General features: G+C 55.3%; 1 protein-coding gene across 3 annotated transcripts; it reads left to right on the top strand.

Moving 5' to 3' along the window:
- Window positions 1-471: 471 nt before the first annotated feature.
- On the top strand, window positions 472-17,784 carry JAK3 (Janus kinase 3). Of its 3 annotated transcripts, none has more exons than XM_070373294.1 (24): window positions 472-611; window positions 3,411-3,607; window positions 4,072-4,195; window positions 4,522-4,633; window positions 4,890-5,035; window positions 5,436-5,730; window positions 6,318-6,440; window positions 6,546-6,703; window positions 7,120-7,231; window positions 7,446-7,632; window positions 8,425-8,552; window positions 8,783-8,914; window positions 9,643-9,727; window positions 10,522-10,649; window positions 11,339-11,471; window positions 11,555-11,706; window positions 11,847-11,997; window positions 12,622-12,761; window positions 12,833-13,022; window positions 13,622-13,746; window positions 14,272-14,444; window positions 14,862-14,979; window positions 15,321-15,431; window positions 16,348-17,783. In XM_070373294.1, exons 2-24 carry the CDS (start codon window positions 3,424-3,426, stop codon window positions 16,453-16,455), a joined length of 3,315 nt encoding a protein of 1,104 aa, XP_070229395.1. In that variant the 5' UTR covers window positions 472-611; window positions 3,411-3,423; the 3' UTR covers window positions 16,456-17,783. The 3 variants fall into 3 exon arrangements, with proteins under 3 accessions (XP_070229395.1, XP_070229396.1, XP_070229397.1); XM_070373295.1 differs by having other exon boundaries at window positions 596-611; window positions 3,415-3,607; window positions 16,348-17,784; XM_070373296.1 differs by lacking the exon at window positions 472-611 and adding an exon at window positions 705-719 and having other exon boundaries at window positions 3,415-3,607; window positions 16,348-17,784.
- The last annotated feature ends 329 nt before the right edge of the window (window positions 17,785-18,113 follow it).

The raw sequence follows: 18,113 nt of genomic DNA, 5'->3' as shown, positions 1-18,113 counted from the left end.
TCCCTGCCAGACAAGACAGTGAGGTGACCCAGTCTGTCTGGTTTTCACAGATTCTAGGTCTGGGCTTGGGGCATGGAGCACAAAAAGGGACCGCCATACCTTCCAGGGCCTCATTGGAAAAATACTGTAAAGGAGAACTTCACTTTTGTTTGGGGCTACTTCCCTGCCTCCTTCCTGGGCAGATCCAGCCCAGTTCCCTTCCTTAGGTGTGAAATCAGTTCCTCTAGGTGCCCAATACACGCACACACGCCACAAATGGGTAAACTGAGGCCGGAGGAAGCCAGACTGTTGCCAGGGCCCCACGGAGACTGAGTCCTGGAGCCTGCTGAGACCCCTCAGGGTAACCTGGGCCCTTCTCTCCGCTGTCACTCCTTCCCTGAGTTCCAGGGTCTTCAGCAGGGTCTTCAGCAGCCTGAGCAGGACTGCTGCTGCAGAGGCTTCCGGAACTTTCTGCCCCTCCCCGTCCCCGGCCCCCACATGGCCATGACTTTCGGTAAGTGACAGCAGCTCAGGAAGCTGAGGGGCCCACACAGGAAGGAGCAAGTGGGACTTTCCTCCCGCTGCTGCCCGGCTCTGCCCTCCCGTCGCCAGCCCAGGGCCCTCACCTCCAGGTAAGAGCTGGTAGAGCCACTTGGCTCTGGTCGGAGGTGGGGGTGGGGGAAGACTGTGTGGACGGCCGCTGCTGGGGACAGGACGGCCGCCGCTGGGAACAAAGGCAAGTTTGCGTTCTAGGTCTCAGAGAAAAGCCGTCTGACATAAGCTGGGACAGCTGGCGGTGCGGCCTCTGGCAAAGCGCTTCCCCTCTGGGCCTCAACTTTGTCCCGCACACGAGGCCGAGGCCTTGAATTCCCAGCATCCCGGACCTGAAGGAATCCTTGCGCATGCGCCCAGGGCTCCACCCTCTGGGGACACATTTCGCGCCTCCTACACTCCCAGTTCCCAGGCCCGAGCACTGGGTGACCAACCAACCTTCCCTTCTGGGCATGTGGAACTTTTGATGTTAAAACAGGGACGTTTCTCTGGGCACCAAACAGACTTTCTATTTTTACTTTCGATATTTTAAAAATCATGGTGGTTTTTTTTTTTTTTTTTTTAAGATTTATTTTAAACAAAAGACACTGCGCTGTAACATTTACGTAAAGATGCAAAGATCAGGGCGACTGTTTGAAATAAGGTTTTGGGCATCTCTGTGAGAAGTGACACAGCGGGGTGGGGTGGGGAAAGTTCCAATTCCTGGTCTAGGAGCTGGTAACACTGGAGTGTCCCTAGGGGAAAGTTTTCTCTCCCCTAGGTTCTACCTCCCTGACGGTAAGCCTCAAACCACTGTCCTAAGGGACCTTCCCATTTGGTTTGCCTGACATTTGTCAAGTGCTTGCTGAGCATGTCACCAAGGGTTTGTATCATTTAGTGGGGATTAAATGTGTTGATGGGCTTTCCTGATGGCTCAGAAGGTAAAGAATCTTCCTGCAATGCAGGAGAACTGGGTTCAATCCTTGGGTTTGGAAGATTCCCCTGGAGAAGGGAATGGCTACCCACTCCAGTATTTTTGCTGGAGAATTCCATGGACTGAGGAGCCTGGTGGGTTACAGTCCATGGGGTTGTGAGAGTCAGACAACTGAATGGCCAACACTCTCACTTTTAAACGTGTTGACAGGTCGGACTGGACTCCGTAAACTACCTCACTGAAGCAGGTGGGAGTCAGTGCACTTCATAGCCGAGAAAACTGTGTCCCAACTGTGCGAGCCCTGCTGGAGTCACAAAGCCAGGATATGGTGGGGCTGGGATTTGAACCCATAGCCTGAAGTTTTCACGGATCCTCAGTCTCAGGCTTATATTCTGAGTGTGTTAAAATCTCATTTACACTCTCTGCCCCCTCCCACTATTATTTTGGAACATAGTTTTGTTGTTGTTTGTTTTTTGTTTTACATTTTTTGGCCATATCCAGTGGCATGTGGAATCTTAGTTCTCCCACCAGGGATCAAACCCACATCCCCTGCATTGGAAGCACAGTCTTCACCACTGGACGGCCAGGGAAGTCCCTGGAACATAGTTTTTATCCAATATTCTCTTTGTATCATCTTCATTTGTGTCAATTTAAGTAAATCTTCTTCATCTTCCTCCTTTTCCTCTGGCATGTGAAACCCAATTCCTTCCTCTACCCAACCCAGGGTCCTGAGCTCTGGGTCCCCCACGGTGAGAGAGATCTGGAAGGTGGCTGGTGTAGAACTCCTGGAAATAATGTTGGTGGTTTCCTCCTGGACCTAACCCAGGGAGGACTTCCTACTCTGGGGAACTAATGGAACAGAGATGCAGGGATCAGGGGAGACAGAGGCAGAGATCTCTGTTGATTGAATCTGATGATGACTAAGTCTGATGTCTGGATCAGCCCCCGAGGGATGCATTACTGATGCCGCTAAGTCGCATCAGTCGTGTCCGACTCTGTGCGACCCCACAGACGGCAGCCCACCAGGCTCCCCCGTCCCTGTGATTCTCCAGGCCAGAACACTGGAGTGGGTTGCCATTTCCTTCTCCAATGCATGAAAGTGAAAAGTGAAAGTCAAGTCGCTCAGTCGTGTCCGACTCTTAGCGACCCCATGGGCTGCAGCCCACCAGGCTCCTCCATCCATGGGAATTTCCAGGCAAGAGTACTGGAGTAGGGTGCCAAACCAGCTGCTAAAGCTTCTTTCCCCAGCCTCAGAAGTGCTAGAATCCTCCAGCTTCACAAGGAGGGGTGGCCTCTTCTATCTTCTCAAACACCCATGTGCACAGGCCACTGGGCTTCATAGGTGGCGCTGGGCAGTGCAGGAGCCGCAGGAGTCCTGAGTTGGATCCCCAGGCCAGGAATATCCCCAGGAGGAGGGAATGACAACCCACTCCAGTATTCTTGCCTGAAGAATCCCATGGACAGAAGAGCTTGGAGGGCTACAGTTCACGGGGTCGCAAAGAATCAGTCACAACTGAGTATGCACACTTGCACAGGCCAATAACTATCTGCTTGCTGGTTAGCAAATCCCTATATCTGTGATTGATTGATCATGCCTGTCTGGAGAAGGGATTGGAGAGTGGGTGCGTGTGGAGGCTGGAGGTTGACTAGAGGTGTTTGCCCTGGGCACCAAGAGTCTGAAGTGTGTGAATTCACACACAAATTTGTGTGAATGTCTTCCAGCTTCCCAGCACAGCCCTCACTGGGAGTGGTATGGCTCCTCACCCACCTTGCACACTCAGTTCCCTCTCCCTGCCTTTGTCCATGTCTGCCCTTCTCTTTCTGTCCCTCTCTCCTCCTTATTTCTCCGGCTTCATCCCTGCCTCACTCAGTCATATTTCTTTCACCCCCGCCCAACTCCTACCTCAGAAGATCTGCAACCTTGTCCTGTGATCACAACTGAGGGGCTACCTTTTTCTGTGTTCAGGCAGGCTGCACTCATGGCACCTCCAAGTGAGGAGACACCCCTGATTTCTCAGCGCTCCTGCAGCCTCTCCTCTTCAGAGGCTGGTGCCCTGCATGTGCTGCTGCCCCCTCGGGGCCCTGGACCCCCACAGTGCCTGTCCTTCTCCTTTGGGGACCACTCAGCTGAAGACCTGTGTGTTTGCGCTGCTAAGGCCAGTGGTAAGTGAGTCCCTAGAAGGCGTGGTCAGAAGAAGCGTTAGGGTTGTGTGGAACACAGATTGGGAGCTGGAATAGCTGTCAAGCAGAGTCAGCACTGGATCTGGGGATTTGAGGGATGAGTAGGAGTTTGGTAAGGGAGGAGGTTGCATAGGGAACAGCATGTGCATAGACTCAGAGGCATGATAGTCTATGAGAAGAAACAGATGGTCATCCCTCGAGGTAAGCTGTTAGGTAGAAAGAGATGCTCTGGAGAGAGAGGCAGGGAGCCCTGAGAAGCAGGCTGAGTCCATGGCTTTTCTCCTCAGGGCACTGAGGAGCCCTGGAATGGGTGCCAGCAGGGGTGGGACATGATGTCAGAGCTGAAGGTGAGAAAGAGCCTGTGGGGCTGCATGAGGATAACAAGGCAGCCCTACAGGGGGCAGGTGGGGAGATTTGAGAGGGAACTGATATGACCGTCCCCTCAGGCATCCTGCCCGTGTACCACTCCCTCTTTGCTCTGGCTTTGGAAGACCTGTCCTGCTGGTTCCCCCCGAGCCACATCTTCTCCGTGGAGGACACGGGTACCCAGGTCCTCGTCTACAGGCTCCGGTAGGAAGTGTCTCCCCCTCGCCCCCGCCCTCCAAATGTGGGTTAAATGATCCCGGGAGGGCATGCCTTTTGCTGAGGGCTTGGGAAATGGGAGTTTAAAACCACAGTAACCCTTGGATCATCATCTCCCTGCACCTCCTGGTCGGTGCCCCAAGGGAGGGCATGAGCACTGCTCATTTCACAGATGAGAAGACTAATGTCAGAGAGGGTGGTTCACTTGTCCAACATCACACAGCAAGTCAAGGATATAACCTGGACTGTGTGAGGTCTTGGCACAGTCCCCTCCTCATCATATCCCCTACTCCAGGGTTCTCCCCTCCCCACAGCTTTTACTTCCCTAACTGGTTTGGACTAGAGAAGTGCCACCGATTTGGGCTACGAAAGGACTTGACCAGCGCCATCTTGGATCTGCCAGTCCTGGAGCACCTCTTTGCTCAGGTAGGTGTCTGCATGGGGATCAGCTCAGGGGTGGGGGTAGCCAGGGCAATGTCAGGGCTCATGTTTGGGCAGCCTTGGCTGACTCTCCTATAAGTAGAGCTGAGGGAGGAGGTGGGAATGAATTGGGCGGTATGAAGAGGGAGGGGCTAGTTGGGTGGGCGGGGCTCAGAGTGGCAGCCCCAGGGTGAAGTTCAGCCAGGGATGGGGGTCTATTGACGACATCAGGGCTTATGGTTGGGCTGTGACCGGCTCCTAGCACCGCCATGACCTGGTGAGCGGCCGCCTCCGAGTAGGCCTCAGCCTCAAGGAACAGGGTGAGTGTCTCAGCTTGGCTGTTCTGGACCTGGCCCGGATGGCCCTCGAGCAGGCTCAGCGGCCCGAGGAGTTGCTGAAGACGGTCAGGTGAGGGCTTCCAGGCTGTGGCGCCCAGCCTCTACCTGGGAGCGAGCCAACATGGCTCCACCAGGGCATCATGAGTCCGGCTCCCCACCTACAAGCCTACAGTGTGTTCATGGGACCCAACCCCTCTCCTTGAACCCAGCCCCCCTGAGACTCCATAGCCAGACCTCAGGTAGCTAAAAGGACTATGTCCCTGTCTGCCTCATGGACCCCAATGGCCCTTCCCATGGAGGCCCTCCCTACTCCCACGCCTGTCCCCGAGTGTGTTTCTGTGTGTGTTGTGTGGCCCCCTACTGAGGCCACACTCCAACCCTTCACCTAGAGGCTGGGTTGATGTGCCGCCTCGGTCCTCCCTGGCGGAGACCCCGCCCCATACTGAGGGCCCTACTCCTCCCACTTGCAGCTACAAGGTCTGCCTGCCCCCTGGCCTACGCGACCTGATCCAGGGTTTGAGCTTCGTGACTCGGAGGCGCATCCGAAGGACAGTGTGCCGGGCCTTGCGCGGCGTGGCGACCTGCCAGGCTGACAGGCACTCGCTCATGGTCAAGTACATCATGGACCTCGAGAGGCTGGATCCAGACAGGGCTGCCGAGACCTTCCGCGTGGGTCTCCCCGGCGCTGCTGGTGGTCAGGATACGCCGGGGCTGCTCCGTGTGGCTGGTGGCAGTGGCATCGCCTGGAGCCCAGGAGAACACGAGGTGTGTGGCGGGGCCAGGGGGAGGGGCAGGGTCGTGGGCGGGGACTGGGGGCGGGGCCGAGGGAGAGGAGGGGCAGTGAGGGGGCTTGGGACGGAGCGGCTAGCCCCCAGCTGAGTGAGGTGTGGGTAGGGCTGAGCGAGGAAGCGGAGATGAAAAGGGCGGGACGTAGAGGGAGGGTTTAGTAGGGCGTGCGGGGCTCAGAATGGGGCTAACAGCAGGTGGAGCGAAGAGGCAGGACTCGGGGTGGGTGAGGCTCCGAACTGGACTAAGAGACACCAGGAGATAAAGTGGAGTTAAGTGAGGGAGGGACTCGGGGCGGGGTCGGGGACCGGCCGAGAGAAGGACTCGGGGTTTGGCAGAGGTGAGGGGGCGGATATTTGGGATGAGCAGGGGAGGGAGTTGAGAGGGGTGGTGTGGCAGAAGGAGGCGGGGCTTGGTGGGGGCTCGACGGGAGAGGGATGGGACTCTGTGAGGCTGGGAGGAGAGGGTCTCGTGAGTGTGGACTGGTGGGGTCCTGGCTTCCAAAAAAGGACTTGGGGCGCGGAGGGGGCGGGATCCCCAGCTTCAGCCCTCCCCCTTCTTCACAGGTCCTCCAGCCCTTCTGCGACTTTCCAGAAATCGTGGATATCAGCATCAAGCAGGCGCCGTGCATTGGCCCGGCTGCCGAGCACCGCCTGGTCACCATCACCAGGACAGACAATCAGATCCTGGTGGGTGCTGGAACCCCCTCCCCTCCTGCCTTCCCCGTCCCTGACGGCGGGGACGCAGGATTGTCACCCTCGGACCGCGGCGGGCCCTGACACCGGTCCTCACAGGAGGCCGAGTTCCCGGGGCTTCCCGCAGCGTTGTCCTTCGTGGCGCTCGTGGATGGCTACTTCCGGCTGACCACGGACTCGAGGCACTACTTCTGCAAGGAGGTGGCGCCACCGCGGCTGCTGGAGGAGGTGGCTGAGCAGTGCCATGGCCCTATCACGTAAGGACTCACTGGAGACCGAATCTCTGGCACTCCCTTTCTCGGTGCCTCGGTGCCCTTGCCTCTCAGGAGCCCTTCAACAGCACCAGGTGCATAGCTGGCGCTCAGTGAGTCTGCAGTTTCACTTCAGCCGCTTCCCTCCTGTTGGCTCCTTGAGGCCCCAGAGCCATTTCCTGGGGCTGCTCGAGGTGCCCAGGTGTGGAGTTTCACCTGCGGTTTCCTCTTTAATCCCCTAGGCAGAAGCCCAGCTTTCGGTTCATTTTACAAATGGGAGGGAGTGAGGGAATGTTACCTGGTGAGGTTCCCAGGGCTTCAGAGAAACCAAGATTAGAGCTCAGGTTTAGTTTGGTTTCTCTGCCTCCTAGATGGTTTCTCACCATCTTCGACTCTCAGTTCTCTTCCACCTTTCCCCACAGCCTGGATTTTGCCATCAACAAACTCAAGACTGGGGGCTCACTTCCCGGCTCCTACGTCCTCCGCCGCAGTCCCCAGGATTTCGACAGCTACCTCCTAACTGTTTGTGTCCTGGTCAGTCTACCTCCAGGGGCCAGGAGGGCAAGGAGGGCTTCCTGGAGGAGATGATATTTGAGCTGAGAACTGAAATATGAGTCAGCATGGCTTCCTGAAGAAGGGGAGGGAAAAGGCATTCCCAGTGGAGGGAATAGAATATGCAAAAACTTGGAGATTTGAGGAGAAGAGTGCCTCCCACTTCCACTCAGAAACCACTCACTCCTCTTTGCAGACCCCCCTGGGGCCGGATTATAAGGGCTGCCTCATCCGGTGCGACCCCACAGGAACCTTCTCCCTGGCTGGCCTTGGCCGTTCCCACAGCAGTCTTCGAGAGCTCCTGGCAGCCTGTTGGAATGGTGGGTTGCACGTGGATGGGGTTGAGCTGTACCTCACCTTCTGCTGCAACCCCAGACCTAAAGGTGAGCCTGCTTTCTCCCCCAAGCTGAATAGGCAATCTGGGACCCTGCCTTTCTGTATCTGTTCCAGCTCTTGAGTGGCAAGTGACAAAGACTGCTGGTCAAAGTAGTCTAGGAGGGAAAAAAGGTGATCTAGGGCTTGTGGGATACAGGCTGCTTCCAGGGATGGCTGAATCCAGGCACAGCTGGATCTGAGTGATGTTACTAGCACTTAGCCTCTGTTCATCTCTTGCCTCTTGCTCTGGGTGAATTTTGCTCTCAGACAGACCCCTGGGATGAGACAGCTTTGAGATGTGAGTTCTCCAGATTTTCCCAGAATCCCTAGTAGGACTTGAGACCAGGCTGCCCACAGCATTTGCAGGGTTCCTTCCATCTTGTTCTCACTCTCCCTCCCCTCACTGGGACTTCCTGGAGTTTCCTTTCAAATAAGCCGTGTGCCCTGAACCCTCATCTTAGTCCTGGCTTCTGCAGAAGACCCCACGCTGAGACAGTTTAGCATTTGTCACTCACTTGTGGCTCTTTGTGCCTCGGTCTGGCTCTTAGTGACTCCGAGGACTGTAGCCCACCAGGCTCCCCTGTCCACTCTCCAGGCAAGAATACCGGAATGGGTTGCCATTCCCTTCTCCAGGGGATCTTTCTGACCCAGAGATCAAACCCAGATCTCCCTCACTGCAGGCAGATTCTTTATCATCTGAGCCACCAAGGATGTCCCCACACTGAGACAGGGAGTGACCAATCCTTTGAGGACCTTTCACCTTTGACCTCTAGTTTTCTTCCTCCTTCCACTCCCCATAGAAAAGTCCAATCTGATTGTGGTCCGGAGAGGCTGCAACCCACCCACATCATCCCCTGTTCAGCCCCAATTCCAGTGCCAGCTGAGTCAGATGACGTTTCACAAGATCCCTGCTGACAGCCTGCAGTGGGTAAGGGGCCCCAGGAAATGGGGGAAACATACTTCAGGTGGGATCCAGAGACCAGGTGTGCATCCATCTCTGCTGTGTGGCCTCAGTCGTGTGATATAACCTCTTTGTGTCTCTGTTTCATCATCTGTAAAATTGATCCATTACCTGTGCCTTGCTTGGGCCAGGGCTAAGGGACAGGGTCCCATGGGAGCCCTGTTACTGGCCTTTCATGTTGCCTCCTCACTCTCCAGCATGAGAACCTAGGTCATGGGTCCTTCACCAAGATTTATCGGGGCTGTCACCATGAGATTGTGGATGGGGAGGCCCGAGAGACAGAGGTACTGCTCAAAGTGATGGATGCCAAACACAAGAATTGCATGGAGGTGAGCAGGGTTGAACCAAACCTTCTGGGTTAGGGCCTAGCTGGAGAGGGGGTTTTGGATTCATAGAAATTTAAAAACACACAGGGTCGGACTTCCCTGGTGGTCCAGTGGTTAAAACTCCATGCTCCCACAGCAGCAGGTGCAGGTTCGATCTCTGGTTGGGGAAGATCCTGCATGCTGCAGTGCAGCCAAAAAAAAAAACAAAACAGAAAAGAAACCCAAAACCAAAACAAAGAGAATACACACAAGGTCTTAAAATAACAGAAATGTAGCCACAGCGTCTCCATGAAATATAGAAGGGTGGGGAATTCAGATGCAAACAGGCAGAGTATACCAGACAGAGGGAACAGCCAGTGCAAAGGTCCTGAGGCAGGGCCAAGTCTGGCATGTTTAAGGAATAGCAAGGAGAACAGTGGGTCAGAGAGGAATGAGCAAAGGAGAAGAGAGGAACGATGCAGACGGAGGCATCTTCAGGGGCTGGGCAACACAGAGGAAGGTTTGAGCCAAAAGGTGAGTGACTCAAGGTAGACTACAGTGGGGACTTCCTGCCTCCATCAAAAAAATCACGACACAGAGTGCTGTGTGCATTAATGGTGGACTCCAAGGCCAAAGGAAGCTGGCGGCCAGGTCTCCTGAGGCAAGTTTGTGAGCAGCAAGTTTGGGGTTCATTGATCTGACCCAGGAGTGGAAGAAATCCATACATGTTCTCTCCATTCTCCCCCCCTCAGTCATTCCTGGAAGCAGCGAGCTTGATGAGCCAAGTGTCATACCAGCATCTCGTATTGCTCCACGGCGTGTGCATGGCTGGAGACAGTGAGAGACACTCCCCATCTCTGCCCTGCCTCACTGGGCCCACCTACAGCAGCAATAGCAGTACACAATCAGAGCCTGCCCTGGCTGGGGCTCCATTCCACCAGGGTCTATCATCTTGTACTCATGTACCTCCATCATCACTCTTTGAATAAGCAGCTCCTGGCTCCCCCCAATACTTAAGCCCCCAGAATTATCTCAAGTCAGGCAGACCTGGGTTCTGATCTATTGTGTACCATCTCTACAGCTTTGCAAGGTCCATGCTCCCTCTCCAAGCCTTGTTTCCATCAGTTCAGCTCAGCAGCTGTTTATTGGGAGCCCAACATGTGCCAGGAGCTGGGTGCATAGCATAGAACATGACAGGCTGAGCAGGATGATAAATGATTGGGTGTGGCAGGGCAGCACAGGTCATTGTGGGTGATCAGAGGCTGCTAACCCACTTGGAGGTCAAGCAGTGATTCTGAGTAGGTAAGGATACATTCTAAGCTGGAAAGGCAAGAATAAATAGACATTAGGGAAGTAAGAGAAGAGGGGTGTTCCAGTCAGAAACACAGAACTTGCAAAGGGTTGGGAGTGAGTCATGGAGAGAGTGCAACACCTTCTAGGCATTACAGGCAAATGGTTCTGAGATGGGAAGTAGGGAAGCAGAGAGGTGAATAGGGTAAGGATGGAGGAATAGGGGAGGGAAAAGTCAGAGCTGAGAGTTCAAGCGACCCTTGAAGGTGGGGTTGGGGGCAGAGCCTGTTGAATACAATACAGTCCTACCTCCCAACCCTGCCCCTTCCTACTTCCATCAGGTATCATGGTTCAGGAATTTGTACGCCTGGGAGCACTGGACACATATCTACGCAAGTGTGGCCACCTAGTGCCAGCCAGCTGGAAGCTACAGGTGATCAAACAGCTGGCCTATGCCCTCAACTATCTGGTGAGTGCTCCTCTGCCTGCTCCATCCTCCATTCACAGAGTGGACGGGGCTTTGAGAGTGGGCTCTGTCGTATGGATAGGAGTTTGGCAAGGGTGGAGGGCAAGTGGAGGGCATTTGAGACTGAGGGAACAGCATACATACAGGCTCAGAGGTGTAAGAGCAGAAGGAGACAGCTGACCATTCATGGAAGTTGAGGGGACTGGCCAGCTTCCCCAGAAGAAAGAACATTAAAGTTGGGGCCTTGGAGACTGAGTAGAAGTTCATTAAGGAAAAAAAGGAAGGAGGGCATGTCAGGCTGAGAGAAAAGCCTGGGCAAAGGCTTCAGCTTAGATGTGTTGCTTGTCCAGGAGTGTATCAGGTCTGTTCACCTGGCAGGAGACCATAGTGGAGATGTGGGAGAGAGAAGCCCATGGGAAGAGTGACCAAGAGTTAGATTTCGAAGGGCCTTGAGTGCCAGTCTGAGGACCTTTGACTTTATCCTGAAGGGAGTAAGGAGCCATGGGATGAAGGAGCATTGTTTAAGAAGAGGAGGGACACAGGAGGTGTATTGCCAGTAGTGTAGGAAAGATGTTGAAGTATGGTCTGAGCAGTACCAGGTGGGCTTTGAAGGATGTGTAGGAGTTCGCCAACCAGCATATTCATTCATCCCCCCCCCACCCCCGGCATTTCCCTGTGCTTGGTCCACTTAGGAAGACAAAGGTCTCCCTCATGGCAATGTCTCAGCCCGGAAGGTGCTCTTGGCTCGTGAGGGGACTGATGGGAACCTGCCTTTCATCAAGCTGAGTGACCCGGGTGTCAGCCCCACTGTGCTAAGCCTGGAGAGTAAGTGCTGAGGGGTGAAGGAGGGAGGGACCTAGTGGGGCAAGAAAGCGGATCCCTGATCCCATCCTTGCCTCCTGCACCAGTGCTCACTGACAGGATCCCCTGGGTGGCCCCTGAATGTCTCCAGGAGGCCCGAACACTTGGCTTGGAAGCTGACAAGTGGGGCTTTGGAGCCACAGTCTGGGAGGTGTTCAGTGGTGTCACAGTGCCCATCAGCACCCTGGAGCCTGCCAAGGTCAGAGCGCCAGCATTGGCTTCTAGAGCTCTCATTTGACCGAAGGGTAGAATGAAGTCCAGCTTGGGGAGGATGGGTGGGTCTAGGGGGTACCTCTGAGGGTTCAACTGGGGGTAACCAGCCCTTCATCCTGCCTTTAGAAGCTCCAGTTTTACCAGGAACGGCAGCAGTTGCCTGCCCCTAAGTGGATGGAGCTGGCCCTGCTGATCCAACAGTGCATGGCCTATGAGCCAGGCCAGAGGCCCTCTTTCCGTGCTGTCATCCGTGACCTGAACAGCCTCATCACTTCAGGTGCCCACTTGAGCCAGGCAGGGTGGGCAGGGCTGGGATGTCATATTGGACCCAGGAGAAGAGTGAGATTTGTATGTGGAGCCTGCCCTGCATGCCAGGCAAGGTTGGAATGGTTGATGACTGTAACAGTCAGTATGAACTTCAACAGCTATTGTAACAAACAAGCCCCTCAGTTCAAAGCCACATTCAATGAATGTTTGGCTCTCATTCAGTGAGGGTGTCCAAGTCAGCAAGAAACTCTCCCTTTGTGGTTCCACCCATCCTATGGCCTTAGGCCCCTATTGGATCCTCTGCAAACAGGAGAGAGAGTATCGAGGGTCCCACGCTAGGTTTTCATGGGCCAGGTCTAAAGGAGCTTCCAGTACATCTCTCTCCCCTGTCACCCCATGGCAGTGAAGTCTGGGAAATGCCTTTCTGTCTGTGTGCAGCATGTGCACTGCATAAGAGGGCTGCCTTTGCCAAGAGGCACCTTTTCCCAGCCCTACAAAGTACCTCTTGGCTTGCAGTGGCCCTGCCATAATGCACAGAGAGGGTAAGCATAAGATGGAGGTCACACAGCAAGTTAGCTTAGGAGTGGGGGCCCAGGGCCCAGTACACTCCTCACTCACTGCCTGTGCCCCCCAGATTATGAGCTCCTCTCAGACCCCACACCTGGCACCCTGGCGCCCCGTGATGGGCTCTGGAATGGTACCCAGCTCTACGCCTGCCAGGACCCTACCATCTTTGAAGAGAGACACCTCAAATACATCTCACAGCTGGGCAAGGTGAGGTGGGTTAGGCTGGGGTGGGTGGGGGAGCACTCATGCATGTGAACACCAGCCCCATTGTCCCCCAGGGCAACTTTGGCAGCGTGGAACTGTGCCGCTACGACCCGCTGGGCGACAACACAGGGGCCCTGGTGGCCGTGAAGCAGTTGCAGCATAGTGGGCCAGAACAGCAGAGGGACTTCCAGCGGGAGATCCAGATCCTCAAAGCCCTCCACAGTGACTTCATTGTCAAGTACCGGGGTGTCAGCTATGGCCCAGGTGAACCGCTCTTCAAATTACACACCCTCATCCTTCTGCACGACCATTGTAGGTGGTCTGAGAACACCAGCAGCAGGGGCGCTACTGACTGATCTTGTTTGTCCAGATCTGCCTTGTTGTTTAGTCACTCAGTCCTGTCCCACTCATTTGTGACCTCCCTCCTGGATTGTAGCCCACCAGGCTCCTCTGTCCGTGGGACTCTCCAGGCAAGAATGCCCGAGTGGGTTGCCATTTCCTACTCCAGGGGATCTTCCCCATTCAGGGATCAAACCAGTATCTCCTGCAAGTCTCCTGCATTGCAGGCTGATTCTTTACTGCGGAGCCACTGGAGAAGCCTAAGACTACCTTCTCATCGTCAGCTTTCCCACCTGAAAAAAACGGGTCGTTATGAAGTTAAAAAGAATTAATGTATATTATAGAAAGTACTCAAATAGATTAGCGATACGTGTCACTGTGGCCGTTCCCATTTTATAGAAAGAAATATTGAGGCCCAGAGGGGACACAAGGTCCCACTCTGATCGGGGAAGAAGAATGGGGAAGGGAAGGAGAGGAAGTTAGGCCCTGTGGTGACTCCTCCCTGCCTCCCCCGCCACCCCTAGGCCGCCAGAGCCTGCGGTTGGTCATGGAGTATCTGCCCAGTGGCTGCCTGCGCGACTTCCTGCAGCGGCACCGCACCCGCCTCGACGCTGGCCGCCTGCTCCTCTACGCCTCACAGATCTGCAAGGTGCGGGGCGGAGGAGAGCGGGACGACCATGGACCTGCTGCGTCCACAGAGCTGGCTTGATGGGCGGGGTCTGCATGGATTCGCCAGGAAGGCTGAGGGTTGAAGTTTGGGGTCCAGGTTAGGTTGGAAATGCGGTTGAGTTAGGGCTAAGGTCGGGGACTTCTCTTGTGGCTCAAACGGTAAAGAATCTGCCTGCAGTGCAGGAGACCTGGGTTCCATCCCTGGGTCGGGAAGATCCCCTGGAGGAGGGCATGGCCACCCACTCCAGTATTCTTGCCTGGAGAATCCCATGGACAGAGGAGCCTGGTGGGCTACAGTCCATGGGGTCGCAAAGAGTCGGACACGACTGAGCGGCTAACACTTCTAGTAGGTCCAAAACAATAAGAAGGTGAGGACTGGAGTGCAAGATGGGTCAGCAGTAGGGTTAGGCCTGGGATCTGGGTTGGGGCTGCTGCTGGATTCCAAGTCAGACTTGGGGCCCCTGCGGAGTCATCCTGAGGGTCCACACCCCACGCCCTCCCGTAGGGCATGGAGTACCTGGGCTCCTGCCGCTGCCTGCACCGCGACCTGGCAGCCCGGAACATCCTGGTGGAAAGCGAGACGCACGTCAAGATCGCCGACTTCGGCCTCGCCAAGCTGCTGCCTCTCGACAAAGAGTACTACGTGGTCCGCGAGCCAGGCCAGAGCCCCATCTTCTGGTAGGGACCTCCTCCCAGCCCCACCCTTCCTCCGTACTACCCAGGCAGCTCCGCCTCTCGCGCTTTTCGGTTCCCACCCCGCCTCCCGCGGGGAGGGGGCCCGCTGTGGCCACGCCCCCATAGCCCTGGCTCCTCCCCATCACGCTCCTTTTCTGGTTATGGCTCCGTCCCTCCCTGGCCCTGCTCCCCACCCCCGCTCAGGCCCGCCCCTCTCTGGCCCCGCCCCGGCCCTGCCCCGGCACCTCAGAGCTTTGGAGCAATCTCCCATCCCACAGCCAGGGACTGAGACCTCAGAACTGGCTGGGACTGACTTTCTCATAGTCACCTACCGGGACCAGCTACCCAAATCCAGGGCTGCGCCCTTTCCTGTCCTCTGCCTTACTGTCGCATCCCAAGACCTCCCGGGCCCCCCTCCAGGTATGCCCCAGAGTCCCTCTCGGACAACATCTTCTCGCGCCAGTCGGATGTCTGGAGCTTCGGGGTCGTCCTGTACGAGCTCTTCACCTACAGTGACAAGAACTGTAGCCCCTCAGCCGTGAGTTGGCATCCCTGGGTTCCTCATACCCTCTTCCCACTCAGGTCAACCCCTGTCCTCTGTGCTGAGGGTCACCCGGTCCCATCCTTAGATGCTCCAGGAGGACCTCTTTTCACTATGACTGATACCTCCCACTCCTCCCCTCCAGACACAGGCAGCTCCCTTCCCCATCCATCACAGATAACTCCTCCTCCCCAGTAGGAGCGCCTCCTTCCCTTACCACGGGTGGGTGATTTCCTTCCTCCCTTCACTGTGGCTGACCCCCACGATAACGGGCGGCCCCTCCCCTCTCCATGCCGGATGGCTCCTCCCCCACCTCGGGCCCTCCCCCTTGGCTCCAGGAGTTCCTGCGGATGATGGGATGTGAGAGAGATGTTCCAGCCCTCTGCCGCCTCCTGGAGCTGCTGGCTGAGGGCCAGAGGCTGCCCGCACCTCCCGCCTGTCCTAGTGAGGTGAGCTCTGGAGGGCCTGCCTCGGTTTCCCACTTTGTAGATTCACCACGGTGTCTCTTGGGCAAGCCTGCTGATCCCCCTGAATTACTCTCCACCGAGGATATCTCTTGGTTGAGAGCAGGGATCAGGGAATGAGGCTGAAGGGGATTTCTGGCCTCTGCTTTGCTGCTCTCTCATTGTATGGTAAAGCACAAACACTTTCAGAGCCTCAGTTTACCTATCTCCAAAATGGGAATAACAATGCCTTATAGGGTAGGGGAGGACCAATTTGCTAACACCTCTCCAGTGCTCATCTCAGAGCCTAGCATACTGTTGGTGCTCAGTAAATGATGATTCTTACAGTTTCTCATCAGAGCTTTTGTGGAAGTGTCTGACATGTGGTTGGTCACTCACAAATTAATTTGCTCAGGCCACAGACATTTATTGAACTCTGACTGTGTGCTGGGCTTTGTGCTGGGTGCTGGGGACCCAGTGGAGGTCAGAACAGATAATACCCCTCTTTCTTGTAACCACCGGAAGCTAACAAGAATATTCTGGTGGTGATCAATGATTAGAAAGAGATGAGGGAGGTATAGTCAGGAGCAGCTTCCTAGAGGAGGTGGTGCCTGAGGGACGAAGAGGATACCATCCAAGGGGAAAGCTGGGAGAGAGCATTTTCAGTGGAGTACAGAACAGGTGCAAAGGCCCTGAGATGGAAATGAGTTTAGTGTATTTGAAAAATGAGATGGGGGCAGACGTGGCTGCATGGAACACGAGAGGAGGTGATGGAGGACTTTTTCTAAGACCCATAGGGAGCCATGGGAAGCTTTGGAGCAAGAGAGGGATGGAGTCTAGTTTATATTTTAAAACTGCAAACAGGAGTCATGTCCTTTCTACCACTCCCATGTGACCCTGTTGTCTCTTCTCCACCCCTCAGGTTCATGAGCTCATGAAGCTGTGCTGGGCGCCTAACCCTCAAGACCGACCATCATTCAGTGCCCTGGGCCCCCAGCTAGATGCGCTGTGGAGTGGAAGCCGGGGATAGTGTCCAGAGGCATGAGACTCTCATCTTCACTGCTTGTCTAGAGGGAGAGCACCATTCTCTGTCATTTTTCATATCTCCTGCACACGGACCTCTAGGTTCTGGTCTCCATGGACTTGCTGTGTGACCTTGAGCAGGACCCTGCTCCTCTCTGGTCCTCCTGCCTCACAGAGACCCCTCATAGGGCAACTGACATTGCACTTGGGGGAGCAACCCTGGCTTGCAGGGCAACAGCAACCTTGCGGCTTTTTGAACTTGGAAAGATTCAAGGCAGATGTCATGATGGGGTCTAATGAGCTCCATCCACTCCCCAGAATCAAGGGACCTCATTTAAGGCCCTTCCATTGTCCCAGCCTCTCAGAGTCTGGCCTGCAGCTTCCTGTTCTCATTTTCAGAGGAGACTTTATGTAGTTTTAAATATGTCATCTCCGGCTTCTATTCCCTTCTCCCTCTTTAGCTGGAGGAAGCCAAGGACAAGAGCAACTGTCCGGGCTGAAAATCCACTCTTTGAGGGGGAGCCTGCGGGACTGTTTGGAACCATGTAAGAGACCAGGAGAGGCTGAGGTCCCCGCCTCTGAACCTGAGTGTCCCAGGGCTTCTGTACACTGGCGCCCTTTCTGTCTGGACCAGAGGATCATCCAGTTGATAACAATGGAGCCTAACAGGAGCTTTTCATCAATTGAAGGAAGTAAAGGCATTCTTGGCAGAGGAAACGGAATAGCAAAGGGAAAAGGCTGAGTACAGGGGTTAGGAGCACGGGTGTTGGAGCCCACAGTTCTGCCAATTACTTGCTGTGTGATGGTGGGCGAGTTGCTTCCTTTCTCTGGCTTCAGCGCCACCCTCTGTATAATGGGCAATAGTGTTGGCCCTTGGGCTCCACAGAGTCAACTTCTGGAAGTTTGTGCGAAGGCATCTAGTGCAGGCTCAGCCCCCACCACTCCTTCATACCTGCCTGCAAGGTTTTTCTGCCACTTTCGCCTCCCTGGACAACTCTTATTCATCTCTCAAAACCCCAGCTATCACCTCCTTGCCGCCTTCCCTGGGATTCTCCCACTACTCCCATTCAGCCCTATACTTCCAGCTCTAGGGCTGGGGTACATCTATATCCAGCTCTGTCTCCTCTGACCTGGAGGCTCCTTGGGGAGCTGGGCTGGGGTGGGCACAAAGAGAACTCTGGGAGTGTTCATTGAATGAATAAAGAAGTTCAGTGGAAAGGATGGTTTGTTGCTGGACTTGGGCAATGGGAATTCTTGGGGATGTGTGAGCCAGGGAGGAATGTGATCAGAGTTGGGGGATAGAGACCCCTGGGGGCCACAGTGGGAGCCTCAGGACATGCTGGGGGAGGAGGGACAGGAGGGTGAGGCCCTCAAGGACAGAAGCCCTCCCCCAAACCCCAGCTGCTGGCCTTGGCTCTGTCCTGGGGAGCTGATTACAGGCTCTTGGGGGTGGAGGGAACAGGCTGCTCTGGGGGAGATCAGAGGGCAAGGCCCTATTGGGACGATTAGGCTATGGAGATGGGTCCAACATTACTGGGGGCCGAGAGAGCCCCCTGTTTGCTCCTCAGAACTGATGGAAAGATTTGGAGAGTGACAGAGACAGAGAGACACAGAGACTCAGAGAAGGACACAGGGAGCATAGGAGAGACAGACAGAGATCTCTGT

The sequence above is a fragment of the Bos mutus genome, chromosome 7, assembly GCF_027580195.1.
Source record: "Bos mutus isolate GX-2022 chromosome 7, NWIPB_WYAK_1.1, whole genome shotgun sequence".
NCBI classification, from domain to species: Eukaryota; Metazoa; Chordata; class Mammalia; order Artiodactyla; family Bovidae; genus Bos; species Bos mutus.
Note: the sequence above shows the minus strand (reverse complement) of the source record. Positions and strands in the feature narration are given on the sequence as shown.

What these genes read in the sequence shown, in the direction of transcription:
- JAK3 (XM_070373295.1), top strand. Translation starts at nt 3,424, where the DNA reads ATGGCACCTCCAAGTGAGGAGACACCCCTGATTTCTCAGCGCTCCTGC. An exon ending in CCTATGCCCTCAACTATCTG is followed by an intron (nt 10,650 to 11,338) that starts GTGAGTGCTCCT and finishes TGGTCCACTTAG; the next exon opens with GAAGACAAAGGTCTCCCTCA. An exon ending in ACGCCTCACAGATCTGCAAG is followed by an intron (nt 13,747 to 14,271) that starts GTGCGGGGCGGA and finishes GCCCTCCCGTAG; the next exon opens with GGCATGGAGTACCTGGGCTC.